General features: G+C 38.8%; 2 protein-coding genes across 2 annotated transcripts in view; both read left to right on the top strand.

The window, feature by feature from the left end:
• The first annotated feature begins 10,705 nt into the window (after nucleotides 1-10,705).
• Nucleotides 10,706-27,396, top strand: part of LOC111592743 (division abnormally delayed protein) — a 64,176-nt gene continuing 47,485 nt past the window's right edge. Inside the window, exon 1 of the mRNA XM_023305140.2 lies at nucleotides 10,706-11,457. Coding sequence (XP_023160908.2) covers nucleotides 11,154-11,457 — 304 coding nt within the window. The 5' untranslated portion in view covers nucleotides 10,706-11,153. The remainder of the gene's footprint in view (nucleotides 11,458-27,396) is intronic.
• LOC111592744 (probable isocitrate dehydrogenase [NAD] subunit alpha, mitochondrial) lies at nucleotides 21,681-24,290 on the top strand. Its single transcript, XM_023305141.2, has one exon. It carries the CDS (start codon nucleotides 21,769-21,771, stop codon nucleotides 23,362-23,364), a length of 1,596 nt encoding a protein of 531 aa, XP_023160909.1. The 5' UTR covers nucleotides 21,681-21,768; the 3' UTR covers nucleotides 23,365-24,290.

Genomic DNA, 27,396 nt, shown 5'->3' with positions numbered 1-27,396 from the left:
AGTGCAGCTTAACTAAGAAGTTGACGTCAGAGTTGTTCGCCTTTTGGGACATCCTTGTTTGCCACATGACGCAATTGGATTGTGGCGCCTGTCGCAGCTTCGAGCTTCAAGGCTTGTTGTCTGCCAATTCGGTGACCATTTGTCGGCACTTGTGCACGACCTTGGCAGCTGCAGCAGCAGCAATCGTGTCAACTATCGATTGGCGAACGTATACGTAATAAATGCGCACTGCACGTGCAAAGGTGCAACATTTAATATGAAAGACATGATTTAAATGTAAGTAAAATATCGTCTGGGGCAGCTGCTGCTCGGTGCGCTTAATCAATATGAAATTGCCATCAGCCCACTCATGTGGCATGCAGCTGAGCTGCCCCCGTTGTAGGCTCTGGCAATTTCGTGGTCATTTAGCTGGAGTCCGTTTGCAAATGCGCGCTGCGGTTGCCAATGATTATGTTGTTTTGGCCTTTGATGCAAGGATGCCGCCATTGTTTCGGTTAATTAAAATTTGTGGTGCACGCTGCCGCACTCACGCACGCACTACCCCTCTCTCTCTCTCGCACTCTCTGCTGCTGCTAGCATGGATTATGGCCTCTTCTCAGCTTTGTGTAATATTAAATATGCAGAGCTTCGAGCGGTTCACTTGAAGCTCAATCGAAAGCCAAAGACAAACGGCCAAGAAGTTATCTGCATTCCAGTGCCAAAAACCAGTTTCTCTCTCTCTCTCTCTCTGCTCTGCTCTGCTCTGTTCTGGCAGGCAAATGCAGGCGCGCTGATGATTCATGCTCAGCTCCCCAGACGAAGCAGCGTCCGCTGCGTTCTGTTGCTTTCTTTGTTTCGCATTTGCTTTTTGCTTTAATTTCTGCTTCTTTCATTCAACAGCATGTCGCGCATTTTTTGCCGCTGTTTCCCACGCCATAAATGTGCATTGCACACACACGCACACACAGACAGAGAGAGTTCCTTTTGCGTCTCTTTCTTCTGCTTCGTTTTTAGTTCTTGTTGTTTCTTTTTTTTTTTGGTTGCTTCACATTTGATTATTATGCGCATTCCTTGTTCGACTGCTGCCACGCGGCGTATGCGTAATCAGGCAACTGCAGTCATCAGCTATAGTTGGCCTAACAAGTTTTCACACACACATGTGCACACTCGCTCATTTTATGACAAACTTAAAGTTTATTCTGCCCGAAGTCAGTTTCTTGCGGCTTCTTCGACTGCAGCTGGCAGCTAAAACTCAAAATGTTGTTAAGCTGCAACTGCTGCTCGGCTCCTCCTGCTTTTCCCTAACTCCCTGAATGGTCCTACATAATCCTCGGCTGCTGCTGCCGCTGCTGCCATTGGTGGCAACTACTATTAAACTTGTTTCCGTTGTTTTTTCTATACTTTTTTTGTGCAGTAATTTTCATAGAATTTATGACCGTCTTTTTCGCAGGGATCACAAAGTTTTAGCTACAAACTTCTAACATCAAGTTTATGGCGACTTTTGACAGCTTCGACAGATGAAAATGCTGCCAGCTCTTCCTTTTTTATCCACTCTTCTATATGAACTGGCAAATATTTTCACTTAAAACAAGTTGAATTGGGAAATAAATAACATTTTGCCCAAGCATTCAAAGATTAAATGCTTTTGAAACACCACAAAAATATATAAATATATGAATTCATATAAAAAGGTTTTTATTTATGTTGGTTCTGCAATACGTTAAGATTTGAGAATAGATGGGTTTGTTGCGATAAAGTATTTATAATAAATTGTGTTGCACACAGTCGGTCAAGCAAGCCGAATATCGAATGCTCTTACGTCATATTTGAAACTTTGAAGACCTTAACATGTATAACAATAATAACAATAATATTTTCTTAGCACAAAAATATCAAACAGAAGAATTCTTCAAAATATTATTAAGAATATACTTAAAAGAAATATTGTATAGAAAATATTATTTTTAATTTAACATTTTTTTTGGCGATTTTTAAAATAAATAAAATAAATATGCTATGTAATGAATATTATTTTTAAATTAAGCATGGTTATGTTTATATAGAATAATATATATATGTCTATATATTTATCAAGATACATTTTGCTGGATAGTTCATAAAAAATAACAATAAATATAACTTAATTTATAAAATGAGTAAATAACAATTATTAAAATATAAATATTCATTTAATAAATTACAAATAAATATTGTAGAGAAATATTTCCATAAATATATAAGTAAGAAAATAGAAACATTTAAAACATAAATTTTAAAGAATATTTCTATGATGTCAAATGTATTATTTATTTTAATCACTTAAGCAAAGCCTTCAAATGCCAGCTTTTTTATTTATTATATATATATTATTTTATATATTTATATTTGATTTGAAAAAGTGTCTATAACTTGACCTATATGCTTATACAATCATTGTACCCACTTCTCTACTCAATAGTGTATAAATAAGCCGCGCACAATGCGAAATTTCAGCATAAATAAAACAATGGATCACAAAATGTTGTGTGTGTGGAGCTCAGAGCTCAAGCGATCTACCTACAAAATGCTTTGGGCTTTCACAACGCACGCCTGGAAAGTGAAGTGCATTAAGCATACACACACACATACATATGTGATATACACTGTACAACATAAACATTGTGAGGCCTTTTGGCACGACAACTTTCACGCGCTGCGCTGCGCTAACAAAACTTGAACTCGAACTCGAAGACAATGTTATCATAGGCCCACATTTGTGTGGCATGTCGAAAAGGGGCAGCAGCAACAACAAACAACAAACAAAAACAACAAGATGCCGCAAAAATATTTAGGCACACAACATGGCGAAATAAAAGCAACGCAGAACCAATGCTCGATGTGCTCGATGTACCAAATTCCATGCCGCGGCAAAAGAAGAAGCCGCCGCCGCCGACGCCGCCGTCGCCGTCGCCGTCGCAAGAGCAGAGATACAGATACAGATCCGCAAGATTCGCAAGATCCACGAGATCTGTGAAGAGCGTTGCACGAATTCGTAAAATTGGCCACCACAGCAGCAGCAGCAACAACAACAACAACAACAACAACAGAAGCCAAAGACTAAGGCCAAATCAGAAAAAAGGACACATATTGAATTTCAGTACGGGCTGACCTTTTGGGGCAGCGGAACTGTGGTGCGAGTTTAGTTATTAAAATGAATGCGCAACTTGCTGCAGTTATGCGACTGACTTAATTACAGGTACTGGCCTCACCTTGCCTTGCCTTGCCCAGCCTAGCCTAGCCTAGCCGAGCCGAGCCAAGCCGAGCCGAGCCTTTAAGAACGAGTCGAGGAACCATGTAAATTGTTGGGCTGCAGCCGGCTGTCGTTTATTTATAGAAAATAATGAATTGAACAGGTGAGATCCTGCAAATGATAAGCATAGAGAAAATTCCAGCATGCAACACACACACAGAGAGACAGAGAGGCAGATGCAGAGAGAGAGAGAGAGAGATGACTTGAAGTCCAACTGCAGTTTGCCATTGCAAAATTCAGCGAACGAGCGCAGCAAAAAAGCAATCCAATTTACTGATTTATTTCTTATTTTACTTTGACTATGCAACGGCAACAACAACAAAAGCTGCTGCTGCAACCACAACGGAGGCAGCTACCGAGTCCCTGCCCCAGCCTCAGCAACAGCAGCAGCAGCAGCAGCAACAGCATCAGCTACGGTTTGAGCATCTCCTCTGATGTAGTTAGTGGGCTTTGCTTTGATCTTGATTCTTGATGCTGGGCTGCGACGCCTGACAATGATGACGAGGCAAACAGCATCGAGCCACAGCCGATACAAAAGGTATGCCAAAACCAAAAAAGTAAAAAAAAAAACCAAGAGTAAACCCTAATAACAGGTGTTTATAACGAAGCTTTAATGCTCTGCAAAAGCGGGGAAGATGAAAGCAAATATTTTAATGCTTCATAATGTAAGTTGTGACGGAACTAGAGAAAAGCTTAAGATTTTACTTTTTTTTTTATAAAGTAAATGAAAAGTTTGAAAAATATATATTTTAATATGCAAACTTTTCCATAAAAAAATTTTACATGATATAAAATTGCATTTCTATTTTTTTTTTAATATTTCCTAAAATATTTCCTCGTAAAATATTTTTGGCAATCTTAGTGCTTGTAACAAATTGCTATATTATACTAAAAAATTGCGTATACAAATTATATTTTAAAAAAAATATTGTATAATTTTTTTCAATTTTTATTTTTAACTGAAGCTTTAAATATTTTTAATTTTATAATAAAATATATATAAATAAAAAAAAGTTAAATAATATTCATATATATTTTTTTATTTTTGCATTTTAATAATAATATAGTTAAATATAATATATTTAGTATTCTGCTTCTTATTATTTTTCCCTCCAATTGTTTTCTCATTTATATTGTTTTGTTCTCTTTTTTTACATTGTTTATCTATTTATTTTGGTTTTTAGCGTAATTCTTATTTTTTTTATATTTTTAAAAAATTTTCCTCTTTCTCTTAGCTTCACATTAAGTTCTTAAATTTTCCAGCCCGCCATCATCTACATAATTTAGCATTTCGGCATTCTATTTTTATTGTTCCACTCGAGAAAGAGCATCAAATAGCTGCACAATAAAAAGTGAAATAAAAAAATTTGTTGCATTGGCCAACGACAGTTTTTTTTTTAAATTCGTGTAGGCAAAAGCTGCTGCTGCAGATGCAGATGCCACGACAATTTTTTTGCCACTTGGCCTGGGAGCTGAAGCTAGCGGCCACGACAGCAGCAGCAGCGGCAGCAACCGGCAAACTGGCAAGCGGCATGGGGCATGCGGCATGCGGCATGAGGCATGAGGCATGAGCCATGAGGCATGGGGCAAGCGGCCAACGGCGACAACTTGGTTCGCATCTTTGTCGCTCATGCTTTATTTAGGGTTTCATGTATAAATATTTTTATTTATTGTGCAACACATTCGCACACGTTGCTGCAACGTCTTGCGAGCTGCAGGATGTGCAGCACGACAACAGTAACAACAACAACAACAACAACAACAATAATGATGATGATGTGTAAACTCGCGGTTGGACGCTTAATTTCTGCCTTGGCCAAGGCCCGGATTGCAGCCGATTGTTGGCCAGAGGATCGAGAGAATCGATATGTACACACATGTATAGATATACAAATATATATATATATAGTGATAGTTGCAGCAAGTTCTGTTGCCAAGCGGCATTTGCAAGCCAAAATGCGCTTAGTCACTCGAGAGCTGCAATCAAAAGTGGTGCAGGAATTATGAGCTGATCGTTAAAGAGCGAACTTATCTGGACTTGAGATAAGTTGCAAGTGGCATAAAGTATAGAATTAAGTATATCTTTAATTATAGCAGACATATGTATGTCTCTAGCCATATATAGGTTTAATTGGTAAATTCATACTGAACCGGGGAGTGGGCAAAAATCGATTTCATTCATGCGCATTTCTGTTGAAATCTGTCAATGACACGTTGTCAGGTTGCCCCTTAGCCTGCCAAAGCCATGCCACATGCCCCATGGCCCATCATAGATGCGCGTGGGGCGCGGGGCGGCCGAACAAGCGACACAGTCGCTAGTTCTATGAAGCCAGTGCCAGGTGAGGGGGCTTGGCTTTGCTTGGCTTGGCTTGTGCGGCGCTCACTCATCACGGCCATTGACAAGTAGCTGTCAGACACAAAAAGAAAAGAAAATGAAAGAAGCGGCATCAGCGAGACGATGTACCACTTTTGATATGCCCTTGGCCATGCAGCGCTTCATGGCTGGGCGGGCAGGCAGGTGGGCAGATGAGCAGACGGGCAGGTGGGCAACCGACTGACTGCCTGACTGACTGACTGCTGGCACAATGTGCCAAATCAAGCGTAAAGATCCAATATCCTGCAATGAAATAGAATTACAATTACACGTTGCAGCAGTTGCTTTGTAATTGGCACACACACACACGTTTCTCCCAGTGTAGCCGCTCTGTAGCATTGATTGTTACAATGAATTACATGGGCGTTGCTTGAAGCTGTGGCCAAAACAAGTTACAAATTTTTTCGAAATTCATAAATACCTTAACAAATACATATGTGGAATAGCAATACTCTAACTATTTTTTATAAAAGTTTATGCACAAACAAAGGCAATAGGAATCTTTATAACGTCTCTAACATAGGTTGTTAAAGAAGCTTCCATGGGCGTGGTCCAAATAGGTAAACAATTTATTCGAAATTTAGAAATGTCTTGACAAATACATATCTAAACTTTCAATACTCTATATTTTAATTAAAAAATATTTATGCTCAAAATAAAGGCAGTCGGAGCCACTGTAAGCTCATTAACATAGACTTTTGCGATATTTTATGTGGGCGGTGGGTGAAGGCGTGTTAGCAAATTTATTTGAAATTCATACATATCTTTAGCAATACATATGCAAAATTTTAATACTCTAACTAATTTTCAATACTAGATTTTCTAACATTGATTCTTACAATGTTTTATATGGGCTGTAATTAAAGACTTGGTCAAAATTAGCTAATATTTTTTTCGAAATTCAACAATTGTTCAATAAATATTTATACCAATTTTGAAAACTCTATCTGAAAAGTGAAAAAGTTTATAGCAAATAAACAAAAGGCAAACTTAGTCTCTCGCTCTAAGATTGATTGCTACCATGTTGGTGCTGTCTGTCTGCTGTCTGTTGTCTGTTTGACTGATTTTTCAGTTTTCGCTGGAAAAGCGAGATGCCCTCAAAGTGTGGCAGAAGGAATTCGAAGGCAAAGCCAACGCTGCCACTGCCTCAGTCGCGACTGCAAGTGCCGCCCAGGTCTTTAAAAATGTAAGAGCTCAACGCTGGCATTCAAATGCAAGAGTGTGTATATACCCCTCTCTCGGTGTGTGTGTGTTGCTCGATGACTTCACACATTCCAGCGGGCAAACAAGAACTTCCTTGAGACCAAACAATGTCTTGAGCCACAGCTCCAGCAGCCCCAACAGCTCTAAAAAGAACTTGCAAAACGTCGAACCAGTTTTTGGTGAATGAAAAATCAACAAAACGAAAAAAAAGAAGAAAAAGAAAAAGAGAAGAAAACGTTGCCCGGTTCTAGGGTACGGGCAAAACTAAAATACTTATAATAAAAAGAAATTAAAATAAAATTCAAAAATGTGCAAAACGAGCGAGAAACGAGTAATGCTGCATGCCACAAACGTTGCCACAGCCAGAGGCAGCGGCTGAGGCAGAGACAGAGTCCAAGTCAGAGTCAGAGTCAGGGCCAGGGTCTGCTCAAGAATCTCGCGCTCTCTCTCTCTCTGTCTCTCTGTTAGTCTTAGGCCTGGAACCTGTTGAACCAGTCGGCGGCTCACAAACACAGAAAATGCCACCAACGTGTTTTTTTCGGCTGCAGTCCCGCAGGATAAAAGCAACCACTCGGTTCCGCTCTCAGCTCCCTTTCTCTCTCTCTCCCTCTCTCTACTTCTCTCTCCCTCCCTCTCGCTGTTCAATTCAAGTGTAAAACGCTGGAATGCGTTCGGCATTGGCCATATTTGCTGCACTAAATCAAGCGTTTAAACGAAATTTGAGTTGCTCCCCTTTCTTGACCCCTTCACCCCACAAACAAAGATAAGAAGAAGAACAAACGACAACAACAACAAAATTCTGTTTGCCTAACTTTCGGCTTGGCCTCTTAGAGATCAACATTTTTTTTCGCCAGGCAACATAATTTATAGATGCCGTTTGCCTAAATTCGTTTAATTTCAGCTCTCCACACGCACACTCACACACACACATGCACAAAGTTTATCTTTACCTGTTGTACCTTTTTGCTTTGGTGTGTGGGTTGAACCTGAAATTTCAAAACTGTTCACTCAAAGGGTTTTCAGCCGTGAACAGTGTTGTCCTTTCAAGCAAAAGAAAAAAGCTAGAAAGTAAAAGCAGTTGGAAAATAGCTAGCTGTGAAAGCTGAAAATGATGTGTTAAACATAAAAAATATAACAAATTGAAGTTTAAGTTTTACTTAAACAAAAATATTTCAAAAATTTAAAAACTGTAAATGTAATAACAATAATGTTTAAATTAAATATTATATTTAGAAAATCTAAAAAAAAAATAAATTAAAAACCTAGCGATATAATTTATTTTAAGAAACTTTTCGCTTTCCATTCATAGAAAATTTAAGTTTTTAAATAATAAAAAACATGTATTTTATATAAAAATAAATATTAAAAATGAAAAAAAAAATTATATTAGATTGATTTTAGTTTATATCTTTGATATTTATGATCTTATTAAAATTCCATATATTAAGATATATAAAAAAATATATTCTGCAAAAAATAGAAAAACAGATAGAAGTATTTAATTGTAACAACAATTTAATATTTTAATGTGTCACAGAGTTCGAATGCATTTAAATACGGTAATAAAGCTTAAAGCTAACCAAATTAATTAAGCCAAAAAAACTAGCGGAAAAAAAACCGCAAAAGACAACACTGACTCAGACTTTGACTCTCTCTTTCTCTGCGTCTCCCTCTCTCTCTGTTACTCTCTTCCTGATCATTCGTACATTATAATTTATAACTTTATCTAAACGATGTGCTGGTGTTTAATTTTCGACTTCACCTTTTCAATCTTGTTTTTGTTTTCAGTTTTGAGTCGTGAAACGTTCTCTGTTTCCGCTTCGCATGACTCATGGCAGGATTATTTTGAATATAGATATATGTAGCGCCACTTTGAGTTGAAAATATCTAAATTTCTTAGCGTACCTTTGGCTTTGCCTAACAAGGCCAATGGAGGCGTTTGCTTAACAGCTGGAGGTAAATTTTTGACCACCATGAAGTTTTCTTTGTTTTTCGGATTTCTTGTTAATGAAGAAATAGATCGGGACCAAAAAGTGCTGACTAACAGGCCAAATAGTTTGGCCTGAGTGAAAGTCTTGCCAAAAAAATCTTGAATTGTTGTTCCTAAACAAAAGAAAAATCTCTTCGTGCGCGCGTGCTGTGCACGCTAAGGGCAATAGTTCAGGTATTTAAGAGCAATTGACGAATGACAGGCTCTTAAAACAAAAATTGATTGTACAGTTAAACAGGCTTAGGCTCACAAGTTGAGCCACGCTCACTCTTAAGAGAAATTATCGAACATCTAAGCAGGCTTAAGCCGTTAAGTCGAGCTAAGAATAACAGTTTATGCTCACAATTAAGAGAAGTAGCGAAACTCTTGAACAATTAAAGCAAGCTTAAGCTAAGGATACGCATAAGGGAAGTTGCCAAAGGCTAATTTATTTGTATTATTTCAACACGCTTCAAAGGTGTCAAATCGAACTACACCTGCTTAGATCTTATATGGAGATAACAGCCGAAAGAGCTCATCGTTAAATCTATTAATTTTTTTATATTTGAATTCAATCAAACGTCAATTTAGATTGATTTTCGATTTGAGTGCATGCAAATTTATTGCGGCATCGATGAAAGCAAATATTTTAGATGTATAAAAAAAGTTTCATAGATTGATTTGGTAGCCGATCAAAGCTCAATTTGCCTTCTTTATTTCTATGCTAATCAGCTACATAAAAGTGTCATACAAATGGGCTAATATATGCGTAAAATTTTATTAAAGTTTAACCATTCAGGTTTTTAACCCAAGAAAATAAAGATAATATATTTATTATATTACTAATATAGTTAATATAGTTTTAGTTTGCAAAATTGTGGTATATTTTTTTTTTAATATTTTTAGTAATAAATTCTATTCTAAAACTATTTTATTTTCACTCAATTCTGCCGCTGCGTCGCACCACTGTTCCGTTAACAGTGCCGTGTCTTTAGATTAGCAGAACGCGCTCTCACGCTCTTTTCGCTAAGAGCACACAACAGTGCCATTTTGAGTTTTACAGTCTGAAACAAGGCAGCAAAACCTTTTGAATTTTTGTCGCAAGCATCCACAAATCAAAAGCGAAAACAATAACAATTTTATTTATTATCAACAGTGCAACAATCTTAGTTGTTAAATATTTGTCTATGATAAATATGTAATTATTAATTAAATAAATATTTAATATATAAGCAGTCAGATCAGTGGCAAATAACTGGATCAGATGCTGCTGCCCGCCAAATGCAAAGAGAGACGAACGAAAAAGAGACCTCGCTAGCGCAAGAGAGCGCTCGCATGCGTGTGCCTGCGCTATCTATGTGTGCGTGCCTTAAATGGTGTCTGTGCATTGTGAAAGAAACAGTTAGTTGTGAACGAAACGTCGCCGTGTGCAAATGTGTCGCTGCGCAACAGCGTCCGTTGTAACGAAATCCCAAATCGAATTCACGTCTTAACGTATTTTAAATACTTGGCCGAGAGCCGCCAATCGCGAGTGGAATTGAAACGTTCAAATCGCTCAAAGCGACAAATGCAAAGCATTTTAAATAAATGCAAATCAATAGCAGCCCCAAGAAAATGCAATCAAAAAATTTGAAATAAATAAAAATCGAATTCTATAGCCAAGTTGTGCATTATCTTTAACTTTAAACTGTTGCTATTGATGATAAGCGGAATCTATGTATATGTGTGTATGTAGATTGTTGTAATTACGGTTATGTCATGAAGCATTTGTAGGCGCAATTCACAAAAAATCTTTAACAACACGCATAAATCTTGGCAAAGTAAAAAGCAATAACAAAGAGAAAGAGAGAGAGAGAAAAGAAGTGACGTGCGTGTATTTTAGTTTAAAACAAAACGCAACAGCAACAACAACAATATTCGCAACTGTTATTACAACAACAACAACAACAAGAAGAACAACAGGCGAGACGTTGAGGAAACAGCAGACAGCCCTCTCTGCGTGTGTTTTGTTTGTGTGCGTGTTTTGTTTCGGCCTAACCGGCAAGTGCAAAACAAAAAAAGTAAAATACGAAAAGTGCCGCTCTCTTGCGCTGTGTAGCTCTGCCGTTCTGTCGCTCTTTGTCGTCGCTCTTCGTTGTGTGTGTGAGTGTATTGGTGTTCGCACAGCTGTTTGGTGCAACATGCAGCAGAGCTGCCTAAAATCGTAGACACACACAAGCCAACCACACACAGACGCACACATACACACACACACTCGTGCCCAGTCAGGTGCCACACTCAGGTGTCCAGTTTGCATTTGCTCGCCTAAGACCGTAAAGAATTTAAAAACAACAACAAACATGTCAGGCAATCCTTTCAACCAGCCGCTGCAGCTCAGCCTCTGCCTTTGCCTCTGCCTGTGCCTCAGCCTGGCTGTGGCCAAGCATTTGGCAGCTGGTGTCGCCACTGACGGCGACAACTCGCTGGTGCACCACCAGCATCAGCATCAGCCGCATCAACATCAACATAGCGCTGCAACGCATCATCGGCGTCGCCTGCAGCGGGACTCGCGCGCCAAGGATTTAGCGCAGCAGCAGTGCGAATCAGTCAAGGGTTACTTCGAATCGATCGACATCAGGTCGAGTGGAGTTTTTAATGAAAAAGGTAGGTGCAGCCACTCATCCATTCAGCCACACGCTACGCACATGTTTTGAAATGTTCAACTAAAACACAAAAACCGAATCACACGCTGCAGATACTCTTTCGAATATCATTAAAAGCTTTAACTTGATTGTTGTGGAAAGTATCTACAGATACTTTATTAAAGATACATTTGAAACTGAATCAAAAAATTCTTAAGAAGAATTCTAAATATAAGCTAATCTTAGTTTTATATGAGATATAAACAGCCAAAGATATTTACTCACAGATATAAATAAAGTTAAATTGCGCAAATCAATTCTTAAATTGAAGTCTAAATATAATATACTTTTAGCTACATCCACAAGACACTCGTAAACGAGCAGCTAAATCAGGAAGAACATGAAATTTAATTGCGTGTAGAAAATATTTCTTTTATTTAAGTCTATAAATATTCTTATATAAACAACATTCATGAGATAAATAAGCAGATGAAAAAAGAAACTGTTGAAATTCAACTTCAGATTCAAATTCCAAAATATATAATAAAAATATTTTAGTATTAACTGAACAAACTTCAGGCAAATTACGCCGGCCAAAACTAGAAACTGCTTAAATATCTTTAAAGTTGTAATTTAGGAAAGCAAATCAGACATATCTCAAAAGATACATTTAAGAAGAGTTCTCTCAATATATCTCGAAATGCAAATCATCTAACAGATAAATCGGCAGCTGCAGTTGCAGTTTTATATATTTTTTTAAGGAAGCATAAGTTTTCTTTAAGCTTGTTTTATTAGCTATAATTATTATTATTAAAAATTATTGGCAGAACTGTAAAGAACTGTTGTAAAGATGTAAATCTTTCTATATCTTAGCTCTCCTAGCAAACTTAATCGCGGCTTCTTTCAAAATAATAGACTTAATTCTAAGTTAAGCTGCAATAACATTAAGCATTAATATAATATATGTCTATATAAATCACTCAACTCGTCTCATCTTTAATCAGCCTTTTAATATACCCTGTAATTGTGCAACCCATCAGAATCTGTCTGGCTGCCTGCCTGCTTAAGTCTCGTAAATCACTTGCAGTCAAAGTTTAGCTACTACTTAACGTTAGCTCCCCCTCCCCCTCGCTCTCGCTCTCGCTCACTTTTCTCTGTCTCTCTCGCTGGCTGACTGACTTAATGAAGGCGCATCTGTAACTATATGCAAATTCATTGAGCTGACTTCGACTCTCGAGTGGGCAGCCCCGTCTGTCTATCTGTCCGTCCGTCTGTCACTCGAGCAGTCAGCCGAGGGCAAAAGAAAACTATGAGCAAGTGCCAGGCGTCCGCAATTAGAAGCGTATTGAGCAATGTCTCGAAAACTTTTGCTTTGCCTGGATGGGATGGGTTTCCTTTGCCCCGTGCACCTCGCCGCTTCGAGCAACCCACGCTGCAGCTTCATTTATAATATTTCGCATCTGTATCTATAGTTTTAGGTGCTGTAGATGTAGCTGTAGCTGTAGCTGTAGCTGTAGCCGTAGCTGTATCTGGTATCTTGATGTGTCGGCAGCGTCGTCATTTATTATTCTGGTTTTCTGGGCATATCAAGTGGCACGCATCTAACTGTGTGAAGGCTGCGGCGCATGAAAAATCATATTGTACACAAATCAGCATCCATGAGATACTCGAAAATCGCGTTGGCATATTTTGTTTATGCATATTTCACACATGAATCTGTCTCGGCGCTAAGCCAAACAAAAAGATAACAACGAAGTGACGTGAGAGACGAGAAAACAACGAAAAAACCAAATTTGTACCTCGAGCATAATGTAACTATGTATAGCTATCTAAGGCAATATGTATCTCAAGCATAATGTATCTATGGCTATATGGCATATATGTGTGTTGTATCTCAGGAATGTGAACTATAGCAGCTCACGCAGTGCGGCGCGTAATTGAGTGAAAAATAATTATTATTGATTAACCGACCTTGACTTGGTATTTACACGTTTACGCACAATTACAAAGCATAGATACTCAGATACTTTTCCATGTATTTGTAACTGAGTGTGTGCTTGGCATGATGTTGCAGTTCTTTGTGCGGTGCGTTGCGTTGCTGTTACCTGTCTGGCGAACAGTTTTTCTCACACGCAGGTAGTTAACAAATAAACACAAGTAAAAATAAAAAGAAAACGAAGTATCTGTAAGATACATCGCCCGCATCGCCGTCAACTGCCAACTGCCGGCTGACTTTTTCAACAGATTTATCCACATGAGCGCCTGCTCAATGGAGCTCACTTCACAGACTTTGACTTTGTTTTAGTTGTTATTAGCGTTTTGGCATTTCGGGAATCTTAATTTGAGACATAAGTAGCTATGGAGCTAAGTATCCGCGCATCTGCTAAGCATTTGGCTCGCAAAATGTATCTCTAACTGAGCATAATATCTGTAGAGTCTGTATATAGCATCTATGTATCTGAGTACTTGTGTCTGACTATTGAAATGTATCTATGTCTCATAGAGTATCTGAATCTATGTATTTGACTGTAGTATCTATGTATCTGAGCTATGTATCTATGCATCTGTATACATACGTAGTATCTATAAGGAAAGCAAAGTCTCTATGTATCTGCAAATCAAAAGCAAATCCTCTGGAACGTGTAGTGTCACTGTATATCGATGTATTTATGTATCTCAGTATCCGTGTATCTGTATCTATTCCTGTGGTCGTTGCTCTTAATGACTCGCTTAAGTGTATGCCGAACTTCATTTGGCTCTTTAGCTCTGCCAATGAATTTGACTCGGACTCTGACTCCGACTCTGACTCTGACTCTGGCTGTGTCTCGGTCTGTCGTCTATTTACTGTTTACATAGTTCAACTTCTGCCACGCCCTGCGCCTTTTATTCATGCCCCGTCGTCCTCAAACAGTTTGTGTGTGTTACTTTTACGTTTATGTGCTGTTTGTGATGCTAATCTGATGTCTGTGTCATGCATACGATAAATGTTGTTGTTTTTTTCTTCAGGTATTTACGAGTGCGCACACAATATGTATCTGAAGCTATGTTTATGTATCTGTGTATCTGTGTCTGCTTGGTATGTAAACGTGGGCACGCACTTGGGCGCAATACACATAAAATTCAATTTCATTTTAATTGCGCGCACTATGCGACTGCTAATTGAGCTGTAGCAGCATAGTATAAACATAAGCAGAGCGAAAGATACATATGGAAATAGCTGGAAATAGCTCTAGCTGCTCGGCTCTTCGGGGTTTTGGCCCATTCGTAAACACGGCCCATTAACATTAACACGTTACATGCTCGAAACAATGCTTCAAAGCAAACAGGAAGTCATATCTAATCATATCTCTAGCTGTATCTCTGTGTGTTCTGTAAGGCGATGAGTATGTTACTAAATATTTAAGCAACTCGAAATTAGAGCAAACTATGAGATACAAGCTACCTCCAACTCGCTCTCTCTCCCTCTCTCTCTATCTATCTCTGTCGCTGTGTTTGTACAGATAGTAGAAAAGTGCAAATAGAAGCCAAACGTGAGCAAGTCTAGAGCTATGCTGCGGGCCAAAGCCTGTTTGTCTGCCAGGCACGAGATAAACCAAAAAATAAAATATAAAATAATCCACACTAAATCCAAGCATCAAGAGTGATAAAAGATACTTAATAAAGTTTCTTGCTGCTTGTCATAACTTTTACAAGCCTCTAGATTAAAAGCCAAACAAATTTCAGCTATTTATATGATTTCAATTTCAAATAGTTCCACTGACTTTATATAGTTTTTATAAATGGTTTCAGACATCCGCTTTTTATTTTTTGCCAGCTTTTGTTTTTAATGCTAATTAGCTTGCCAAATTTTGCGCTCAACTCTAATTATGGCTTAACTGCTGCATTAATCTTAAAAGCAAATACATCAAAACTAAAAAACGAATAATCTGTCCAAAATAAAATTCACAAAAAATGTATTCCACACAATTTTATGTGCATGTGCAGGTCATTAAAATCGGACAAAGCCAAATATTTAGGTATTTGCAAATGTTTTGCCAAATGCGATAAGATTTTATTTCCAATACTCGTTTACCTAGTAAATAAAGAAAGCATATTATATTATATATATATATATATAAATATTTTTATATATATATATATATATATATATATATATATATATATATATATATATATATATATATTTAAGATTTGTTCTGTCTGTTAAAGTACTAAGATTCTAGCTACAAATAATATGGCTGGCAGCCGGCAAATAGGAACATTTTGATCGTAAGCGAGCATTATGCAGTCAATTAGGCTCAACTGTAATTTGTTATTTCAGCGTAAATATTTGTTCAGGGTTGCGACTGTGAGCAAATTGAAATAGGATTATGTTTTCCTGGTTGATTGTTCGATTGATAGACAGCTATATTTATTATATAAATATATTTTCTACTATATATAATTTATATATATATATATATATATAGATATATATATTGTTAATTTTACGATTTCTTTTTAAAAACGATCGTTAATGCTTTTGTCCCTTGCAAAATTAATCCGCATTAGATATTATAGAATTTGCCAATGATTTTCCCAATTCCTGTTTATGTTAATAGTAAATATATTATTTATCTTTCAGTGCATATTACGAAACTTCTGCTTAAACAGTTTCATCTTCCTGCAGCTTCATTTTTGCGAGCTGTCACATTTGATAAGTCTTTTAAGCAGCTGCTTTTAACTCGTTTTATTTCGCTTGCCCCAAAAATCAACGTCAGCCTAATCCATTAATTAAGTTGAACATTAAGCCCAATTGAATTGGCATCTCTATATATGCCCCTTCTCTTTCTCTCTCTCCCACTTTTTGTAAAGGTTATCAATTAAGCTCAATTTTTAATTGATCGATAGCCCAAAATATAAAGTTTTAATCAAGTGCATTTTAAGAGTTTTGCTTGGCTCAAGAGACCAAAATAAGCTTAAGTTTTTTCTCCCTTTTTGCTAGTGGAAATTCGCCCTTTCTCTCTTTCTCTGTCTGTCTGTTTCTTTTTCTTTCCCATAAATACATTTACACCATTTGATTGATTATCGTGAACGTTGCATTTATTTTGAAGTTTAAACATTTTGTTGGGCTCTTTCGTTGCTGCTTATGTCAGAGTCCAAAAGTTCGTTTGTGTAGTCTCTCTAATTTTCTTCTTCTTCCTCTTGTTTTTATGCTTTTATTTATATAGATGTGTGTTAATTAGTTTCAATTAAAATTAACGATGCCTGTGCCTGTTCGTCCATCGATTTCACACGCACTTAAAAAAAGAAGCAGCAACAACAGTGAGGAAATCTTAGCACTGGCTGTTCAGTTTTTAGTTTTATTTCTTTTAATTTGTTGTCTGCTCTTCTTATTTTACACTTTTGACCTCAATACGAAGGCGAAATCCGGAGTTCTGGGCGATGATGTCATCGTCATCGCCATGATTGAAGATTGAAGATTGCTGATTGACGTCTGACGATTGCTTTAACTAAGCTAAATTATTTCGGTATTTGAATTCATTCACAATTTGCAGACACTCGACACTCGACGCTCGACTGCCACATTCATTCATTAAGATAGTTTATTCATCTCGTTTCGGATTCTAAGAATTTGAAGAGCGACAATTGTTAGCAACGACAGACATTTGTGTCTTAGCTTTTTCATTCATATCTCTGGGTTAAAGGTAAGCTGTTGCTTGAACTTGTTTTCGGGCACGCACAAACTTAATGTTGGCGATTAATACGAAGAGCTACAAGTGTGTCCAAAAGGAAGTTGTCAACGGGCTGTTGTTGTACCTGACCAGGTGGCAGATAGCAGCACAGATAAGCAGCTGCATTGATAAGAACAAGCAGACAGACAGACAGATAGATAAAGTCGAAGTCATAAAGCGCAGTAAACATAAGTGATAGATACGACTACGGCTGATTGTGCGTATACGTAATTAAATATTTAGTACTCACATATATGTGGTAGATGCTCAGGTACACAGAGCATATAAAACGTGTGAATTGTGTAGAGGCAAAGGCAACGGCAGCAATAGCTAACTGACAGGTAGTAGATACATTTGTATCTCACGCTTGTACCTGCAACGTCTGCTGAGACTCTTTCTCTCTCTGTGTGCGTGTGTGTGTTTGCTTGCAGCTATTTTTAAGCATTTCACAAGTAAATTTATCAAACAAACAAATGCAAGAACTTGCAGACAGCAATTGAGTTGCTTGCAAGTGTAGCTACAGACAGACTCTGTCTATCTCTTTCTCTCCCCCCTCTCTGTCTGTGTGATACAATTTTCCAGTCATTTTAGCCGATTCGGTTTGGTCAATGTCTCTTGCTTATGTAATGCCACACCCCTTGCGCCTACTCTTATAACGATGATGCAGCTCCAGTTGTGTTTGGCTTCATTGTTTGTTCATGGTCTTTTGTGCCGCGTAATCGTCGTTTTCCAATGAACTCAGGTATGTGGAGTGGGCATGAGAGTTATACAAGCGTCAACGGATTCTTTCATTCTTTTTTTTGGGTTCTTCACTGGCTTGATTCATACTCATGAAAAGGTTAATGCCTACTGAAGTGTGCGTGTGTGTGTGTGCCCAGCATCGAAACCAAAATAGTCGGCACCTATAGTCAAGCATTTCCGCTTCAACTTAATCTGTGTTAGTTATGCTTCACTGTAGATTACAGCGCGCATTATTAGAATTATATGTAAAGCTGCATGCCCTCTTGTCATATCAGACACATTCAGATTCAAATGGGTTTGCTTGGAGCTATGTATGTTTAACTGTCAGTCAGTTATCTATCAGTTCAGTCGGCTTTATCTTTATCTAATTACTTTCTAGCACCTCGTACTATGTTGTCTTTTCTCTAAGTGCTTTGGCATATTTGTTTTCACATTTGCCATTTAGAGATAGAGTTTCCATTTGCTGTTATCAGCTAAGTGTGTACCTGGCCAGGGCAGGTAGGTAGGTGTGTTTGCTCTCCGCTCGTATTGCACAATCAACGCGGCGCATAAATCAATTATTTGCCACCTAAAGCACATAAATCAACTTATGACGAGATACAACAATGAGAATAACAAAGACTCAAACATTGAATTGGTCAGCACAAAAGAGCGACATGAAAAGGCAAAACGGCAGAAAGGCGAGCAAATTGTATTTGGCTTTATAAATGGCCAGCAAAGCCAGTGTTAATATGGCGTTGGTGGCGTCTTGTTACCACAACAACAACAGAAACAATAACATAAACAACAACAATCACAAATATTTGAATGATTTCGTTCGTTCTTCTTTCATTTTTTTAACAACATGAAACTCAAGCAGATTTCAATTTTTTTTGCGCAGCTAACTCAGAGTTGGTTGTGTGTGTGCATGCGTGTGACTGTGCGTGTGTGTTGTTTGCTTGTCTAACTTAATTTCAAAGCATCCACCTACCAAATGCCACACACGCACCACAAAACACACGCACATACACCCCACTTGCAACTCTAGGCACCTCAATTTTCAGCAGCTCCACCCTTAAAGCATATACACTTGACTTTATATATAATATATATATATATATATATATATATACACTTATATATATATTTTTTGCTTTTTCCGTTTGTGGTTTTTTTGCTGTATATTTAGACGGTTTATTGACTTTGGTTTCTTTTTCGCACACTAAGCGCAAATCTAAACATTAAATGAAGTAAATGTAAACAAAAAAAAAAACTGTTAAAAATACTTTTGTGCGTCGTCTTTGAGATACACACACTAAACTGATTTTTTAACATGAGCATGTCGAACAAGCAGAAGAAGAAGAAGAAGAAATCGAAGAGCAACCAAATATGCTTCTACATATAGATATGTTACATAACTATGAGCAGAATGTGCTAAGAAATGCAAATTTATTTACCGCATTTTCTCCATATAAGAACGGACATGTTATAACAGTATACCAGATATAATATAATACCTGGTAATATAGTATAACAGTGTATAACAAATACTTCATAAATCAATATAAAGAAAAAAACAATTTTTATAGAAAAAAAACCAAAACGCATATGAGAATAGTTAAGCACATGACATATAACACTTGGCATTATAGTATAACACTGTATACCAATTATGTAATTATAGATGGCATATCCGAATTTATGGTAAGCAGAAGATATATTATATTGCTTTCTCATAAGGGTGTTCCCTGCCTTTCAGCCAGCGCATAATTTGCCTTTTCCAACCACTAATTTCTTTATTCCATTTGCTCTATCTTTTGCAGGTGCGTATTCAGACCAATTTCCTATGTGCTTGCCTTATCGCTGGAACAAACAGAGTACAACGCATAATTATCTATGCCGAAAGACTATCGGATCGGCTCAGTGGTTAGTTAACGCCCTGCTAGACAGCCTGGCGTTTCGCCACAGCTGACAGCGATATACATATTTATACTTATCGTATAATATATTGTTTAAGTAATGTGTATCTCCCTCTGTGCGTGGGAGCGACCTTTACAAGAGACCATCAATCATTTAACAACAATTGCGAGGCGCTCAACGCCAACACCAACTAAAAAGCAAATACAATAAAAACGCTACCCCCACGCTAGAGAAGAAATAAAAAACAAAACATGCAAAGGCGCGGGAGCGTCAGATATATTACCAAATATGAATATAAATGCTTTTAAAAAAACAACCAAGCATATAATCATGCCGTATGGTGTGGGGAAGTTGGAATACCCTTACTGAGCCAGAGTTAGATCAAAGATAAGAGGCAAACTGCATTAGGAAATAGACATGAGTGAGATACATCTCAGATGTGTCACAGATAGCTCAACTAAGATCTTTGTATAACAGTGTATAACAGTTAGTCAAGTGAGTCATTCCGTATATACGTGCACGAAAGCTATACAAATATAATTCCCTCTTTACAGGCATACACATTGCATAGATACATATAAGAAGCACATAGTATAACAGTTTATAACACTTAGTCAATAAAGTAGTAGCTAAGTGTATACCAGAGTAGATCAAAACAGACACAGAATTGCAGTAAATCCAAGATTGGTCTTCATTTCTATATAATATAACAGCTGAAAGCATGGTATAACAATGTATAACAGATATAGAAATATAATAAAAATATGGTTTTAAGCGAGATATATAATAGATAGGTAATAGATACGTTGATACCTATACCATTTAACAGCTGACAATATAATATAACAGTGTATAACAGACACTCTTTAGAGTAATACCCTCTATAAGGGCATAAGAACGAAACAAATAAAAGCACAGGGGCACTTAATGTTTGCCTCCTCTAAGCTGTGAGAGCAGCTAACGCAAAACAGTAGGAAAAATTTTAATATTATTGTCAACGTGGCTGGGGGCGTGGCTGTTTGTTGTGCGTGTGTGTGTGTGTGTGTGTTGAACTCGACGCCGACAGCCATTCACTTTTCATTATTAATATTTTGTATGCTTAAATTATGCTAATCCGTTGAAATATGATTATGCCAAATGACAACAGCTTGAAAAATTAAAACTTTGCTGGGCATAGCGGGGGCGTTTGGGGCGTGGCATGCACGTTCGCAGGTGCGCCCCCAGGTAGCTATGCATAATTTGATTACCTTTCGCAGCTAATTTCGTGCTATAATTAAATGCCACCAAAACTGCGGCAATCCCTTAACCCTCTGCCACTGTGACACCCATTCTCTGCTCTGCTTTCCATTTCGAGCAAGTTTTTCAATTAAAGGCAAAGGCAAAGGCAAACGCAAAGCAAATACGCGACCTTCAAAGCCAAAAGCAATTGGGCAAATGGCAAATGGAATTGCAGTTGCAAAAAGTAATTTAATTAGCTAACTCTTAACCCAAAAACGAATCACGGCAACAGCAGCAGCAGTCTCTATAATATTTTCACTTTAATGAAAATAATTTCCGCACTAGAGCGAAAGGGTTACCAAGCGACGCTTGTCGCTCGTCGTTCGTCCTGTCTGTCCTTGTCGCGTGTTTGCATTTCTGCAAGTTTTTCTTTAATTTTTTTATTGGCGGTGCCAGTCGCCAAAGTTTTGAGGCGCCAAACAAAAGAGAAACTATCCAGCGAATGCAGAAGACGCTTGGCTAAAAGCTATGCAAATTGGTTGGCCAAGTGTTGACTTCCACCATGAAATGAATTTTTTAAAATACGCCCAACACGGTGTAGGGTGGTTGATGGTAGGGATATCCCTGCTTAGCAAACAAAATGCTGCTTTAAGCTTCCCTAGCGTCTATCGTTTTTACAGTCAAAACCTAAAATTTGAGCATTCAAAATTGTTTTTACATATTTTATTTGAAACTTTTGGTGCAAACTTATTTTTTTGGCCATGTCTCGTCAGTTGTTGGGCATCTCAAAATTGTATGGTGAGCGCCTGTTATTGAGCAGCAGGCCGCGCCTGAGCTACTGTGAACGTAGCTCAGCTGCGATCGCATCAACCACAAGCTGCTTACGCAGATATTTTGCCTTATTAACAAACCAAAGTCGCTGCGGAACACTCCCGGATCGATACCCACGCAGCCGCATGTCCAACGATAATAAGATGACTGCGAGGCAGCGAACTGCCAGACGACGACTGCAACGTGAACGACTTTTGTCAATTCCACCCATTGAAATTCAGAGCCATTCTAAGATGTCCGACCAACGTGACGTACTTGCATCGGGCGACCATTTTGAGTGCTTGGGAGCTAAACTGCCGCTCGATGGAATCATACAGTCAGACGAGACATCGGTAGACGGCATGGCCATACAAACAGAAGACAAGTCTAGCACAATTCCTACATCAGCAGGTGACAATAGCGGTGGAAGTCGCAGTGGCCGAGGCAGTTTAGGTGTCTTTGGCGGTAGCAGTAGCGATGGGACTCGTGCTAACAGCACTCCCGCCAAATCTGGGTCCACGGAACGTACTATAACTTTGATGCCCGGCGATGGCATCGGACCGGAGATTTCAGCGGCGGTGCTCGCTGTATTAAAGGCCGCTGGAGCACCATTGAAATTCGAGACAGTCGATGTGACGCCCACAATTGATAAAGATGGCAAGCAGTCAATACCGCAAGAAGTTGTTGACAGCATGCAGCGCACCAAGCTGGGACTTAAGGGTCCACTAATGACTCCCGTTGGCAAAGGCTTTCGTTCCTTGAATCTAATCTTACGTGTGCTATTCAACCTGTACGCAAATGTGAGGCCGTGCCGATCCCTAGAAGGCGTCGAAACTGTGTATGGCAAGGTGGATGTAATAACCATTCGCGAGAACACAGAGGGCGAGTATTCGGGCATTGAGCATCAGCTGGTCCATGGCGTGGTCCAGAGCATCAAGTTGATAACGCGACCCGCCTCAACACGCGTCGCTGACTATTGTTTCAGATATGCGCTGGCTATGAAACGCAAGAAGATCACCGCAGTTCACAAACGTTCAAGCATGCGTATGTCGGACGGACTGTTCATCAATTGCGTGCGCGAGGTGTATGAAAAGTACAAGGATCAGTTAATTAAGCATGGCATTGAGTACGAGGAGGCGCCCATCAGCAAGGTGTGTCTCAAGATCGTGGACGATCCGACTCAGTTTGATGTGCTAGTTATGCCCAACCTGTATGGTGATATCATGTCGGATACTTGCGCTGGTTTGATTGGAGGCCTCGGACTAACGCCATCTGGCAACATTGGCCTTAATGGCGCCATCTTTGAGGCTGTCCATGGTACAGCGCCGACTATCGCTGGCAAGGATCTGGCCAATCCAACAGCCTTGCTGCTCTCTGCCGTCATGTTGCTACGCTATATTGACATGAGCAACTATGCCGACAGGATAGAGCGTGCGGTCATCAAGACCATCAAGGACGACAAGGTGCGTACCATAGACCTAGGTGGCAAAGCCAAATGCTCTGAGTACACCCAAGCGCTCATCAAGAATGTAGAATCATTAAAGTGACAATGGCAAAATGAAGATAAATTGGGCACTTTATATGTGCCTATATACTTTTTTATGTCAACTATTTTGCTACAAGTTGATATGTCTTTGAAACGTTTCGCGTTTTTGATCACGATTCATAAACTTGACATAAATTATCTTTGGAATATAAGAATTTAGGTATAAGTTTCGATGACGCGACTATTTCATTGTAGACCGCTTTGAAATGAAATTACAATTTAAATATAATGAAAATTTGCTCACCGGACGCTTTTATTTCAATCACAATATCAAAGTTCATCAGCAGCTTTATCAGACCAAAGCATGCAAGCACAACCAATACCAAACAAGCGAACATCACAGGAAAACCGACCGACACTCGACAGTCAAAGCGAGACAGAGAGAGTAGGAGATGAGAGACTGCAGCTGAGAGGGCCAGAGGTGCCAGGTGCCCCTAATCCAGACCCAGTTTAGCCAGCCAGCCAGCCAGTCTAACCAGTGCCAAAGTCAAAGTCAGCGCCAGAGTCAGTCAGTCTCTGCGGGCCCGAAAGCGAGAGCCAAACGCAAGTCATCAACCGCACTGGGTAGCCCTTTCCAACTTCAACTTCAATCCCTGCCCCTATCCATGGCATGGCCCCTATGCGCAGCTCCCTTTGCTCTAGGGGCCGGCTTACGTTGCATTTTTACATGCATGCTTGGACCATTTCCACTTCAAAACTGGCTGCGTTTAAAAGCACCGACCAAAACTCTAAACAAACCCAGCTACTAGCCAACAGCGAAAGAGCGAGATGAAGAGAGAGAGAGAAAGAGAGATGGAGCCGTGCCTTTTGGACTGGGTGCAACCGAGCGGAGCAGGAAGAAAATGCCACAGAGCCAACTAAAAAGCCATATAAAAAATTAAAAAGAAAAAGAGAGATTGACAGAGTGTGAAAGACAGAGAGAGAGAGAGAGAGAGAGAGCGAGAGAGGGAATGTAATTTTGTGTGTGTGGGAGATTCTTTGTGTGCATTTCAAAGAATTTTTATAAACAAGAAGCAGCCACACAGAGCAGAGAACCAGAGAGCCAAAAGATAAACTTCGTTTTGTGTGCATATATGTATGTGAAACAAAAGTCAAGAATTTTTACGTATTTTTTTATCATTTTTTTTTCTCCGCTTTTGCTGTTGTAACCGGTTTTTTGGGTTGCATTGCAGCAGCGGAGCTAAGAAAAAGACTGACTCGATTCTAACAGCCACCAGGTTGAAGCTGAGAGCAGCTGCCGGAGGGGGCTGTGGGTGCTGGAGAGGGGGCTGAGCGTGGCATGCTGGTTCAGGTTCGGCCTAGTTGTCGCTGCAGTCTTCATTCATAAATCTATATTCGCATAGCTGAAGCTAGAGTGGAACACCCCAACCAATTGAGACTCATTTGAATTGGCCAACACGCAAAGGCCAAAGCGCCAGACAGTGAGTGGTCATGTCTGTTCCACAGAAATGTTGTGCAGTGTAAATGGAGAGGCGGAGGTGTACCGGGGGCCTATAGACAAAAGGCGGCACGATAATTGTCATGCCATGCCATGGGCCATGGCCCGAGGGCCGCTCATTAGAATGCTAATTTGTAAATGCAATTGGTTGACGTGCAGAGCGCCAAGCTGTGAACATTTGTGCCTCGTTTAATTGTTTCAAAGTAAAACTTTTTTTGTGATTTCACAGAATTTTAAAAATGAAAATACGCGGAATTAAACGAACGCATTTCCTCAAATAAAAACAAAATTTCAACAATGTATTATTAAATATTTTTTCCAGAACAAAACAGACCAGATGTATAAATAGTAATTAGTTGCTTAAAAAAGTACCTAAAATTACGTTTGTTCAATGATTAAAGACGATAATTAAAATTGCCAGTCAAGCACTATGCTGGCCTCTCCTCAGTTGTGTGCTCCATAAGTACTTTGCTCGTTAACAAACTTGAGCTCTTCAACAAGAACAAAAACAACTAAGACTGCTCGAGTCGTAAGTGCTCGACTAAAAGATACTCTTACCCAAGTAGCTAGTATTTGTTATAGATATAGATATATATATATATTATGAATAGCTTTTATAGATATAGATATATATATATATATTATGAATAGCTTTTATATTTAGGAAGTGTTGTACGAGAATCTATGCACAAGCCAAAGCATAATAATCTATTTAGTAAGAAGAAGTAATATTGGACACATCCTAAAAATGGAATTCATAATACCTTTGTGAACTTTGGAAAAAAATATTTAGCAATTTTTATGAATCTAGCTCTGAAAAGCTTCGAGATATGATCAAATATATGAAATTTGATGTCGATTTTTAAAAGTGTAGGTTATCTAGTAGTTCTGGGCAGCACCGCCACTACAACCAATATACTATCTTTTCACTTGACGTTCGGGTATTGGTAGCATGGGGAACTACATATTTCACTCTTCATTTGCAATTTTACGAGTGCTTGACAGCACGTTTTAAATCGCTTTTAACTGATTTTCCGGCTCAAACTCGAAGCACACAAATTTGCACGCTGCCCCCGCCGAACTGTTTGCCCTGTCGCCCCTCTGGCCAGGTCTCTCCACTTGACAAGGGTTGCAACACACTCGTCTACTCTTTTAACAAAGATTTACGACCGCCGTCAATAGTGCTTTGCATGACATGACCCTCCGACCCTGCGACCCGTCGGCCCACCTCTTCGATTGAATTGGCGGCATGAAAAAATAGCGACAAACAAAAAGCATTTTCGAATTTAAATCTATTTGTCACTTGGCAAAGTTTGTGCTACCTTTTTGCTAGCCAAGTGGCAACTTTTCTTCTCTTTTTTTTTTATTTCCTACACGCACAAAGTTCACCGTGAGCCGAACCGGTTCCACAATGAGCCGGAACATACAGATTTCTATGCCTATCAGGCAAATAGAGCTGGGGCCAAGTGACAGTTACAAATTTGCTGAAATAAATGTGGGGCTGGGATCTGGGGGAGAGGAAACCCCAAAAAGAAAACAAATAGGAAATTCAAATGAATTGTGAGTGGCTGGCGAGTGCCGTTCTCCGTGTGTCCAGCTACTTATTAGGTCTGTCCAGGACTTGTTTTCTCTCTCCTTAAAGCTTTAAGCATTTGCTCGGATGGCCAGCAACGCAAAAGGCCATCAGTAGCTCAACACTAGACTACACGGTCGTGGAACGGGCAAATGATTTGCATTTATTTATTTGTGTGTTTCTTCTAGCGTGTCCTAATGCTCCTCCCCCACGCCCCTCTCCTTGTTGTAGCTTAAGTAGCTCTTTGCTTTGCTTGTCTCTCTTTCGTTTCGTTTTGTTTTCTTTTGTGCTTTGACATCTCTTTGGTCTGCTGATAAAAATAATCCCATTTATTGTTTAATGCTTAATAAATAAAGCAATTTTTATTTATTTGCAGCGTTTTGTTTCTGCTTCTTCTTCATCCTCTTTGTGGCTTGTTTTGTGTGTTTTTTTATTGATTTTTTGTTGTTTCTATTTTCTACTTAGCGTTTTTGTTGTTATTGTTGGTTTCAGTAAAATGCCATCAATTGCTTATTGTTTTGATAATGCGTTTTGTTATAGTATTTTATTGTTTGTACTTGAGCTCTGTCTCTTCTTCTTGTTGCTCTTGTTGTTGTTCGGGTTCTCAGAGTATTTTCTGTTATACGCTGCGTATGCTTTATATTTTGTTGATGCATACGCAAAGTATGTACATATTTTGCTCGTTTGCTATTTATTTTTAGTTGACCCACTGATTCTGTTTGATTAATTGTTCGATTTAAATAATGTAGAGCACAAATTGAAATATCAATCAAACATTTTATTCAAAAATGAATGAAAAACCATCAATTAATAAATAATAATAAATGGCAAACTGCTGGATTGCTGCGTCTCTGTGGCAGCGTAGCAATTGGAGTGCCTGCCACTGCCACAGCCACTGCTAATTGGCACAGCACACATCCACGCAGTCGACACTCGTATGCTCTGCTCTTTGGTGTAATGCACTCGCAGCTCGCACGTGGACTTCACTGTATTCAATTAACGCCGGAAATGCGGCACCAGCG

This window comes from Drosophila hydei, unplaced genomic scaffold (genome assembly GCF_003285905.1).
Source record: "Drosophila hydei strain 15085-1641.00,03,60 unplaced genomic scaffold, DhydRS2 tig00008135-arrow-pilon, whole genome shotgun sequence".
NCBI classification, from domain to species: Eukaryota; Metazoa; Arthropoda; class Insecta; order Diptera; family Drosophilidae; genus Drosophila; species Drosophila hydei.
The sequence above is the reverse complement of the archived record's forward strand: the minus strand, read 5'-3'. Positions and strand labels throughout refer to the sequence as shown.